The 12,707-nt window shown below is 37.5% G+C and overlaps 1 protein-coding gene across 1 annotated transcript in view; it reads left to right on the forward strand.

Annotated features, from left to right (window-relative positions):
• The window catches only part of CDH8 (cadherin 8), a 194,931-nt gene that overhangs the window by 142,182 nt on the left and 40,042 nt on the right, over positions 1-12,707 (forward strand). Inside the window, exon 9 of the mRNA XM_048816573.2 lies at positions 9,398-9,519. Within this exon, the coding sequence (XP_048672530.1) occupies positions 9,398-9,519 (122 nt within the window). The remainder of the gene's footprint in view (positions 1-9,397; positions 9,520-12,707) is intronic.

Consider the following 12,707-nt stretch of genomic DNA (forward strand, 5'->3'; position numbering starts at 1 on the left):
GTCAAAATGAAATATGCAGAACCATAGTTTCTAGGGACTTTGCTATGTTTGCAATCAGAGCGTTCTGCAAAGAAACAAATACCCCTAATTACTGCTCAGCTGATTTGAAGGGCACTAACAAAATGGATTTCTTAATTCACAGAGGATCAGAGGTAATTACACTGTAACTATTTACTAGGTTGCTGAATAACTGCAAAGCAATGCAATACACAGCTTAATTACAGGAAAAGTAGCAAAGAGGTTCCATATAAATACTGAGATGCATTCTGCCCTCAGATATTCAAACTCACATCCCTTTGACTCCAACAGGGGTGTGTGTGTATATCTGTACAGAATATGCTGGTTTAATTTTTAAATATTATGGATCTGATCATGAGCTAGTGTAAATCAGTGAAGAATACTGTTATCATATTTTCAAAGAAATTAAATTGAACAATACAATATCAAGAGTAAGGACTAAATCAAACTTCCATTGAAGTTAGTAGAAAGACTCCCATTGACTTCAGTGGGAGCTGAATCAGGCCTTAAAGGAAAAATAAAAAGTATGTGAAAGATATAATCCATTAATGTTGCAACAGCAAACGGGGCTATACAGGATGGGCAGAATATCACCAATAAAATTAATCTGCTTGGTCTTGTAGTCCCAGGGTATTTACATTTCTGTGAATTTTTCAGAGCTAAGGATACAGCTTACAAAATGCATTCAGCAACTTCCAAAAACTTCTGTGTTGTCGAAAGTTAAAACTGCACATTTGCACTAGATTGCTGAAGTACTACATGTGTTCACGGTATGGATGTGAGACATGGACACTTAAAAAGGACACTGAGACATGACTTATAATATTTGAGTTTGGGTGTTATGGAATAATTTTTAAAATTAGCTGGGTAACTAAAACTATGAAAAATGAGGTGATGAGAAGGGTGGAATTAAAAATAACACAATTGCTTGAGACCCTAGGTAAGAGAGTAACATATTTTTGTGAACATGCAGGTTGATTGGAGAGTGACTTAAATCCAGCACTTATACTATCAGGAAAGATTACAGTTAAAGAAAGAGAACCAACTATGTCAGAAACATCTCCAGATGGACTGGTATCCAAAGGAGAGTGGAAGTTTTACGACTCTGTCAGGACTGTGAAAGATGGAAGGTGGTGGTTGATAACTTCCGTATCAGATATGTCACTTGAAGAGGAAGAAGTCCATATTTCATAATAGCGCTGGGCCAAATTCAGCAATTGTTATGCTTTACAAAACTCAAGCAAAAATTAAAGATGCTGAGATTTTTGCCTGAACGTAGCTTGAAGGATATGGCCCTAATTAATTAAAATCTTCTGGAGCAGCTTGCATTTTCCACCTCTAAAATTTCTCAAATGCTTCTTATATCAGCAGTGAAAAGAAGGGGTATGAGGAAGGTCAAGTGAAGGAAAAGTATCAGGTACCATTCCATCACCATTCACCAGTCTTGGTACACTGCTTAGCTGACATCAGTCTGTCTTAGGGGATGTCTACAATAGAGTGGGAACGTGTAGCTGCACCAAATACGAATCTGTCCAAGACCATAGATACCGTACGTTGGGGTGGCTAGCCCATCCTGCTGCTTGCACTGCCACAGTTGCACTTTTTTTATAGTGCACTCACTTGATCAGTGCTAGCAGAGGTAGGCCTCATTAAACTGGAATTAATACCTTCCAGCTCCTATGTAGACACACCCATAGCCACGTTATTAGCAGAGTTGGCAGCTGGATCCTGTGAACAAAAATGTTAGTTTCAAAGTAAGTTACCCTTAAAACCTATCCACCCTGCTGGAACTGCTTTCACCAAAAGCCAAGGCTACTCCCCTAGCCCAACTCCACCTCATTTATCAGCCAGTAAATAATGCTGTCCTTGACACACCCATATCAGGGTTGACATGGGTTTGGCAAGAGTCTGGGATATGTGGTGGTGATGAGGAACAGAAGGGAGAATATTTTATCTAGCGCGCATCACTGGCAAATATTTGAAAAAGTCCACAGTTAAAAAAAAATTGGCAGCATGTCAATGTGTTATTATAAATATAAAATTTTAAATAAGTTTCCTTTTGAGTTATTTATCTCCTTCACCTGGAAAATGACTAAAGAACCCATTGGGAGCAGACCATGCTTTCAATCACCCTTATTTTTCCCCACAAAGAATGATTTAAGGGACAGGCTCAAAAAATGTGCTCAGCATTCTTCTTTTCCACATACTCCCTCTAATCTGTATTCCAATAATACATCTCTTTAGGTGTGCTGAAGGTAAATACCATTGGAACATTAATTTGGAACCAATGATCTTTTTCCTGAACAGCATGTTCTAGCAGCCTTTTCCCTATGTACTGGTAGATTTACACTGATTCTTGGTAATTTCTCAATGCCAGTATCTCCCCATTCTTTTCAAATAGGGAATCTTTTCTTGTAGTATTAATCCTTCAAAAATTACCACTCCTTAATATGACTTTTTTCCAATTCAGAATCCATTGTGATCCATTATTTTTAATAGGAAAGTTGTAGACTGATAGGGCTTATCTTAATTAGTTCACAGTTAGTCTCAGGTGCTCAGGTCCAGTTAAAATCAGGGCATTATGCAGCATTCAGGACAAATGGACACATTCTCTATGTTGTAGTATTTCCACAGTTGGAGTGTACCATCTAAATAAAAATTCAGCTTCATAATAGCATCCTTTTTTATCAAGATTGGCTCTGTCAGTTTTATATGGCGAAGAGTTGTTATCGGGTGCAGTGTTATACAGATAAAGGAATACACGGAGGGGGGAGTGTAAAGTCAAACAGAATAAATTTATCATATGTGTAGATTATCTTATGAGACCCATCAGATACTATCAGAATTATGTGAAGGAAAATGATCTGTTAAATACAACTTGTTGAGCTTGAAAAAATAGATATGTGAAATAAACTCTGATTTTGGTGGTGTTTGTTTTGTTTTGAGGGGGTTGTTTGTTTATTCATTAATCAGTAGTTTAGATTTTGTGTGTTTTTGATTTCTCTATTAGAACTGGAACTTCTCTGGGTTCTCCTATTTCTAATTTAAAATCTTATTATACTTGAAGTTTCACTGAGCCAGAGGAGCTTGAAATAACCACTTCCAAGCTACAGGATGACAAAAAGCTTGTAATTTTCCAGGATTCTACTTTGTATTTAGGTATTGCTTGCTTTTAGTTAAAATACAACACAGTTTACTACTATTTAAGCAGAACACTGATGTAATCTGATAATCTATTTAAACAAAAAAAAAATAGACTTGGATAAAGGAAATATTAAAGTGTACATCTCTATGCGCTAAATTAGGACTTTGAATGAAGGCTGCTGTTCCAGCAATGGGGGAATCCTTGGCTACCCCTTCATGGAAGCTTTACAGCTGCTTTGCACTACTCCATAAGTTGCATAGTGAAGGCCAAGAACTTGGCTTATAGTGTTTCAGAGGGACCCACTACGCTCAGTACCAAGTGTTGCACTTTTAGCAAACTGCTTTTCATTGTTCATTTTGTCTTGTTGATTGTATGCTCTTTAGGGCAGGACTGTCTTCTATTCTGTATCTTGGTTAGGGCCCTTATGTGCTCCAGAGATATAAATACTAATAAACAACAACAATAATAATAATTGAACTGTGATGTTTTAAATTCAAATATTATATCTATTTTTTTTCTCAACTTGTCAGCAAACTTGTTTGGCTATAACAACCAACTCACTGTCCTCAAATAAATCTAAAAGATCATGTTTGGAGGTTTGGAAAAGTTTGATTAGGTTATTTGGCAAGTTCTAATTTTCTCATCTCTTTGTACTTTGTGTCAAATGCTGGAGCCCTTTTAAGTCCTTCCTTGAGCAAGTTTGCCATTAAAATCAATGGATAGCTTGCCTGAGCAATGACTGCTAGATTTGACCTTTATTTCCAGGTTCACATCCAGACAGTGCTGGAATAAAGTAACATTTCATTAAATTTCTAGTGCAACTTTTTTCAGACACATGTGGTTCAGGTAAACCTTTAAACTTGTGGACCTGAACTCAGCTGAGACTTCTAATATTTTCTGGTTCACTTATTGCTAATTGGTTCCTCTAGCTCCTTTACACTGTTGCATCCTTTCCTGATGTCTATCTTGTTAGACAGTGGGAAGTCTGGCTGCTTTCACCAGTGCCAATTCAGAAGTATTCAGGGTCTGCAGATCACAGGCAGCAATGTTGACTTCAATAATTACATGGAAAGAGGCAACATGTCCATGTGTATGCACCTAATTTGCAAGTGCAGTGCAATTATTGTGATTACATGTTTGTGCTAATTGTGCAGAATACCAAGTGGATGTGCCCTTACCAGGACGGAAAATGAGGTCTTTAAGGTGTAGTTCTTAAAAGATACTTGCTAAAAATTGCATTGTAGGAGTCCTTGTTCACATCATTGATATCCATATCAATTATACTTAATTTACAAAGTCATTATTTTATTTCTTTTATTTTAAGTGACAGCCCTACAAACTCCCTTAGGTTGCAAGACTCAAGCTGGGCCTTTTCTTGTTGTGCATCATCATCATCATCAGTAATAAAATCTTTAGAAGCCAAATTAGGTCCATTGTGAAAACTGTTCTATCCCATTACCTTAGTGATGTCCTCTGACACCTGTGCAACCTCATTGCCTTTAATAGTTTTGCACCAGAGTAACTAATTGGAACAATCCATTAGCTGCATGGGAGGAATAGCCCCCATCATATTCTGTACAGCTTTTCTAATATGTAACAGGGAATGAGGATTCTAAGAGTATTGGGCTATAGCTAACAGACAGGTTTGAACTTGAGAGTCTGATAAATTGCATACAAGTGCTTTGCCATAGAGAAAGAGGTGTATGCTGGAAGTGCCAAAATAGGAATATGAAAGAAATGTTAACTATTTTATATTCATACTATATTCATCCAAGTGTAGATCTGCGTGTCTACTTAGTATTTCTTAGTTTGTTTTCACTATTTTAATAGCTATTTGTTCTGATTTATACTTCTATGGAAAGCAATGTACATAAGTGAAAGGACAATGCAGTGTTTGAGGTGATAACAAGGATGTGTGACTCATAGTGTTAATGACAAAAATTGGTGATCAATGTAAATTTCTCTCTCTTTCTCTTAAATGACAGTTTATTTCATTGTAGTCTGAAGAACTCAAATAACAAGCATTTCCAAACCAGTTGGGTCTCTCTGTAGTGTTTAGTAAATTATTTTTTTAATTAATTCTCATCAAATTTCTAGTTATAATATATTTAAATATAATGTTTGTATTTCACTTGAAAGACAAACATTTTGGGGGCAGTCACAAGGGACATGAGTAATTTCTTTGGACGCTTATCTAATTAATTACATTCCTCGGTAATATATTTAAAATTTGAGCTGTCATTGTTTCTTTAATTTAGATAAAAGTAAATCTTTAGTGTTTAAATGTGACACTAGTGCTGAGAATTCTGAAAAGCCAAAACATTTCATTGTTTATGTATTATAAAGATAAAGAAAATGTGCTTAAAATGTTTTGGCTTTGTGAATTGCATATTAATCTTTTTTGAATGTGTACATATTATCAATGCAATGTTATTATGAATGTGATAAATTATGAAACTTTGATTCATTGCATTTATCATGCACCTTTTGATGGAACAAGTTTATCCTGTCCAGAGACAATCTCCCCTAGAACTTTTCCTAGGCTATCTAACTCTGAGCAGCTTCAAGCATTAAGCATTTAAGATATAATATCTGGTAAACCCACATACCTTATATAACTGGAAATGGGATGTTCCAAGCTTTCCAGTTGACATCAAGCATTTGCTTCTAACCCTGCAAGGTTTGCTGATATCATACTTTTGAATCTTTAAGTAGACACTTTTATGTTATTTCAGAAATTTTTTTAGAAGTGTTGTGAATGTATTTAGGGTAATGTCTCTTCCCTCTGAGCAATGTATATTGAGAATCATGGTAACTAAGGCAGCTGGGTTACAGGTAGAGGGACATAAAAGATAATACCAGTATTTATTTTTTAAACTCCATAAAACTTGTGTACAGTAATTCCCCCCCCCCCCCTTCATAAAATATGTGGCATTGCTAGAATGGGTTGTACTGTGGTGTAGTATAAAGGTTTTATTGACATTTGTTTGGAAGCACCTGCCTGGAGTTTATGTTTAGAGACACTTATTCAGAGGGCAAGAATCCCCTCCCTGGGCTTCAAAGCCCGAGCTCTAGCCCAAGCTATATCGTTTACACATCTAGTTTTAGCACAGTAGCCCAACTCCCACAAGCCCGAATCTATAGACCCAGGCTCTGTGGCTCACTGCCAGGGGCTGAGGCTCACTGTGTAGATGTACCCTCTGTGGCCCAGTTTACCTGCCTTATAATGGGTATAATAATACTTGTACTTCACAAAGATGTTCTGATAATTAAATAGCATTTGTGACATCCTTAGAGATTCTTGAATGGCTGGTGCTAAAAAAGAGGGAATCTTATTATTAATATTGTGGTATCTGATATAGTTATTAATTAAGGTTCCATCATTATCATGAAAACCTGCCTGTTCTTTAACCTGCAATTTCCTGACAGGAACTGAGTCTGCAGTACTTACTCAGGCAAAACTTCTGCTCAGGATAATTAGTTTTGCCTGAGACAGGCTCTGAATTGAACTCACGTAGTAGGCAGTTCTTCAGAGTGTTGATACTTAATTGAAAAAAAATGATGTAAAATAAGGTAATATAATATAGGATGAAGTTTAATAAGGACAAATGCAAAGTACTCCACTTAAGAAGGAACAATCAGTTGTACACATACAAAATGGGAAATGACTGCCTAGGAAGAAGTACTGCGGAAGGGAATCTAGGTGTCATAGTGGATCACAAGCTGAATATGAGTCAACAGTGTAACACTGTTACAAAAAATGCAAACATCATTCTGGGATGTATTAGCAAGAGTGTTATAAGCAAGACATGAGAAGTAATTCCTCTGCACTGATATGGCCTCAACTGGAGTATTGTGTCTAGTCCTGGGTGACACATTTTAGGAAAGATGTAGATAAATTGGAGAAAGCCCTGAGGAAAGCAACACAAATTTTTAAAGATCAAGAAAACATGATCTAAGAGGAAAGATTGAAAAAAATGGGTTTGTTTAGTCTGGAGGAGAGAAGACTGAGGGGGACATGATAATGGTTTTCAAGTATGTTAAAGGTTTTTACAAGGAGGAGGAGGAATAATAATAATTATCTGGCTATGCTGAAAGAAGAACAGGAGATATTTGACATGGGTTTAATCAGGCCGCAACTTTATTATTAGATATCTGGGACTACCTGGCAGATACAAGTGTACAGTGCAGGTAACCCCATGCTTATTCCATAATCACTCGGGGGCTTTTGCCAGCTCCCCCTCTTTTTCCATCCAGGTCCCTCCAGCAAATCCATTGCCAGGGCTTATCATTCACCACTGCCCCCTTGTAGGAGGGTTAAGATGAGCTATAAGAATGGGGGGTTGGCTCCCTGCTGTACCAATCATAGGAGTCCCCAACTGCCCCCTGTTCATTCCTTTAAGGAACATCTCTTTTTAAGTCCTTTTCCAAGCCATTTATCTGGTCACTCTAGACCTTCCCTATGGAGTACCTGCACCGGACATCCGCCCGACACTTAAATAATGAGTTGCAACATACGGCCTACCACCCATCATGCCATGCACGAACAAAGCCCTTGCTGAACTCGCTCTGGGGAAGATGAAAAAACCCCCCAACTGCACCCAAGCCAATCAGGTGGTAAGGGAAAAATTCCTTCCCAGCCCCCCTAAAAAAGGGGCAGCTAGCGTAATGCCCCCCAGCAGGTAAAAACCTGGTATTTTACCACCTAAAAGGGAGCAAAGGTGAGTCCTTCTTCAGCCTGGTCCATATAAAAAGGGAGGCTACAGGTGCCAAGCTGCCCCTTTTAAACTCTGTATTCCCAGGGGCTGAGTCAGCGACCATGCTGATCCTTTTTGCAGCAGTTTTAATCTCCCCCTCCCCTACCCAGCCATAAAGTATTGTTCCCTTCATTCGGCCAGCCAGACACATTTCCCTCCCCTTCCCCCCGGCCCCCTTAAAGGTGCAGGGCAGTCATTCTTGTTAATCTCTGAGGATAGAACAAGAAACAATGGGCTTAAATTGCAGTCAGGGCAGTTTAGACTGGACATTAGGAAAAGCTTCCTGCCAGGGTAGTTAAGCACTGGATTAAATTGCGTAGGGAGGTTGTGGAATCGCCATCATTGGAGGTTTTTAAGAGCAAGTTAAACAAACACTTGTCAGAAATGGTGTAGATAATACTTAGTCCTGTCTTGAGTGCAGTGGTCTGGACTAGAAAACCTATCAAGGTTTCTTCCAGTCCTACACTTCCATGAGTCTATGATTCATAGCTGGATAATGGAGCTAGCATTATGCTACTGAAATACTATTACGGTTCATAACATATTTTTCTAACCATTATAATAGCCACTTGGACAATCACTCTTTGAAATAAATCATATATTTGCTATTTAGGGAAAATGGTCCTAAGATCAGATATTCTAAGTTATTAATTGTCTCTAAAATATATGCGCGCACACACACACACATGCAACCACACACACAAACACACATGCAACTACACACACACACACACACACTTTAATTCAGAGAGGACAATAAAACCTGTCTGTAAATTTTGGTCAAAGTAGAACTCCAATTGTTGCTTTAGCTCAGTTTTCCAAAGAGCTAAAGAACAAGGTTATTTTGCAATGTACACTGAGGAACCTTATGCAAAATAGTTTAATATTAAAAATGATGGTGCTTTATTTCAGAAAACTGAGAAGTTCATAGGCCACTTTTCTGGTCAACAGTAAATGAATCAGCGTGCTTTAATAATCTCAAGTAATATCCAGTATCGTTGACGTCAAGCCTGCAACCCATCTCGCTCCAATTCGGTCTCAACATTAATCGTATTTGCAATGAAGAAATAATAAATGTGCAGCCAAAACAACTAATAGAGTAAAATGCACAGTGCTCTGCCAAAGATAAACAAAGAAATAAATCTATGTGGTTTACAGCCTTCTCTTTCCATGGTAAAATGGACTTTGTCAATAAAACAATACAAACTTCTTCAGAGAAAAATCTAGCAATTTAGGCTGAGAAGGTCTAACAACAAATGCTGTTTGCAATAGAGATTTATTTGCTTTTTCCTCCTTTCAATAAATAGTGACTATTCATCTTTATCTTTTGCTCCAATTATATAATCCATTGTGAAGAAAGCACCCCAATTAAGCAAAGATTGAGAATGGGCAGAGTACACTTTCTGTATGGGGCCCTTTATGGCATCAATCCCAAATGAAATATTCTTACCTTTTACGCTATGTTTTCTTCTCTTAGGGAACCACAGTCAAGTATCCCGAGTGCCTGTTGCTATCAAAGTTCTTGATGTAAATGACAACGCTCCTGAGTTTGCATCAGAGCATGACGCCTTTTTATGTGAGAATGGGAAGCCTGGACAAGTAAATATCTCCATGTTGTTGGTGCTGTGTAATTTTTGTAAATTCTCCCCGTAATCTGTCAGCAAATGTGAGTTGTATCGTATCTCCAAATTACCTAGATTTTGTCTGGAATGTAATGTTGAGCTAATACACCCTTTATCTCAAAATATTTGCCTTTGCAGATGTACGAGCTATTATTAGTCACTGCTTAGGACAAACCTCATTACTTTATTTATAATCAAAATGATGAGGTTTGAAATAAAGATAAGTAGCTTGGGGCCTGATCCTGTAAGGTGCCGAGTTCCTTAAACTCCCATTGACTTCAGTAGGAGTTCAGGGAGCTCAACAGCATCTAACAAGATCTTGTCCTTGATTTGGAGAAAATTATGATCCTGCTTCAATCTCTGTTCAAATGTCAAACTATGGTGGGCATAACTCAAACTGTATGCTAGGTGAAAATAGGTCATTTTAGAAGACCTTCCCTCTTCCTGATTCTCAGCTTTATAAATATCCATCTCATGTACTTTGGCAGTCTTTTCTGGGCCAGTTGTTTTCTTCTATTGCTCTAGAGTTCTCAGGTTTCGCTTGTGGCTGGAAGTGATTTATTATGGGGCGGAAGGAGAAACCTCAGAATGTATAATAAAACATCAAAGTGTGTGTCACAACTGGGACCAAAACCAGGGACCTTAACAATGGGTATGGATAGAGTTTTGGAAGGTTTTGGTTCAGGGATGTAGTCTCAGAGAGAGACTTGGTGGGTGATGTGCATCTCGTGGTTTTGGTGAAATGGACTATGGATTGAAGAGAGAAGAAGGATGCACGCCAAGAAGGGGCAAGAGACTTCAAAAAGGTCAGATAAATTTGGTTATGTTTAAGAAGTTAATTCTAACCTTTAGGGACTTCTTCAAAGTAAACCAAACCTCCAAGCATTTTCAAATGTGTCCTTCATTAGACAGAAGTACAGAGAGTTAAGGGTGAGTACATCACATACAATATCAGTGATATGACATAACCTTACATAAAGTGATACAGAGCGGATGAAATGTAATCATTTTTGTCCAGCTTGTGAAGTACTGTGTATAGAAATCCACTGTTTTTCAGCTACATAATTTATTCTGGGTAGTGACATTTTAATTTTAAATAAACAGCAGCTGACAGCATGACACTACAGTTGTTAATCCAACTATTCTTGTGCCTCATGTGGGTGGTAGGCATTAAACTCACTATTTGCCAAAACATCTTACCTGACAATAGAATCAGAAATTGTTTTATTTTAGTAGTACTGTTTGAGAACCTTTTTGTGCCAAGATTTGATTGTTGTAAAAGATCCATGTTTTGACCTTCCAGCTGCTTTTTTCCCTTACTGTCACAAATGCATCATTTGAGTAGTAAACATTCTTTATAACCACTGAAGATAAGATTATTGTAAGTCTCCTTTTAGAGGGTATTTTCTTTCCAGAGAATATATTGATATTTATACTCCCAAATTTCAGAGTGGATTTTAGATCCCCATAAGCTCTGTTTCCAATATTGTATTATGCTAACGATTACATCCTGATCTAAGGCTCAGTGACTGTTCTCAAAATGTGAGCATGTACTAGATGTAGCTTGAAATGAGAGAGAGATATTCTGAAGTGGTTTTAGTATCCATCTAGCTCAGCATTTGTACCACATTGGAGTTGGGTGAAAAAAAAATCACAATTGTGTTTTTTCCAAAATTTTAAATTAAAAAACTCAAACAGCTGGTGGAAAACCAGTAACAACACTGACAAAATCACTTAACATTTTAAAGTGTTCATGAAAAAATTGTATAAAAAATATAACCAGCTCTATACTACCCTAATCACTGTAGTATCAGAGTACCACAAACATTAGAAAGAGAAGAGACAGAAAATCCTATGCAATAGTGGATCCTCTTAATTCGCACACTGCGGCATGTGGCCCTGATTCTGCACCTTATTCTCCATTTTTTTGCATCCGGGCAGGTGCAAGTATCCACCATTGCACTGTAACTTGCAGGAGCAGGTTCTAAATTAGCAGTGTCATACTATGCAACACACAGCTCATCTCAAAATCTCAGCAAATACAGTGGCTGATATTTTACTTCTTTTAGGATTCGGTGTTAAAATTTTGCAAGTAAACATATTTACAAGCCAAGGTTTTCATTTTGAAGGAGAAATAATGCTATATCTCCAAGCCATAAGAAGGTTAATATGAGAAAGTGACTGCTGTAATATGTAGTATCTAAATTCTAATTATCTGGGTGTTTAAAATTTTAAAGCAGCATCGTTGCATGTGAAGTCAGGGTGTGCTTGCTTTATGCTACATCAGTATATTTAAATTTGCAGTTTAACTTAAACCTAAGTTCAAATTGAATTTGAATCACCTTAAGGGAAAAGATTACATATGAACCTTTTGCAAAACCTTACTTGCAGTCCCTAAATATATTGACTGAACCATCTATTACAGTTCAGTTTGCCAAGTGTTCTATTTTGGGTCCTGATATAATTGAGAGTGGCAAGCACGGCTGCTGGTGACGTGACAGAATGCATTAAAAACTGTTGATGTATAATATTGCCAGATGAATTTTCTTTGCTTTTTATTCTGAATTTGTAACAGCAAAATACAAAATTCAAAGCTGGTAGAAAAAGTGTGTGTGCACATGTATGCGTATAGCTCTTCGTACATTTTACATACAACAGGAAAGTACTAAAGTCCTTTGAGGGGAAAAATCTGATTTATTCTCAAGGCATTTTCCAGCTGAATGAAAAGCAGTTTATGCCTTTGATATTGTCCCTTGCTAATACAAAGTTCAAATTACTGTAGACCCAGCAAGCCCATAGGCCTTAGGGCCAGGCTAGTTTAAAATAGAATACAACTTTGAGACATTTTGTCTCTAACTTGATTCTACTTAGTTGTACTAATAGTGTGCAGTGTCAACCGGTCCTGTGTGAGGGAGGGGAAGACCATGCTACTGGTGAAGGTGGGCTCTAGCTGCATAGTCATGGAGACAATTGCAGAGACCAGGGGTCCACTTCTATGTTTCTGTGAATCTGCAGGATAGTTCAGTTGTAACCCAAAGTGTGCCTCAACAATGCACTTTCTGGGAAAGTTTTGGTGTCTGTGATATTCTAGTCATGGGGAGGGTTACAAATAGTAGAAACTAGACTTTAGTTTTGAGAATGCCTTTCCTCCCATTTTCTACCAAT

The sequence above is a fragment of the Caretta caretta genome, chromosome 12 (genome assembly GCF_965140235.1).
Source record: "Caretta caretta isolate rCarCar2 chromosome 12, rCarCar1.hap1, whole genome shotgun sequence".
Lineage (NCBI taxonomy): Eukaryota > Metazoa > Chordata > Testudines > Cheloniidae > Caretta > Caretta caretta.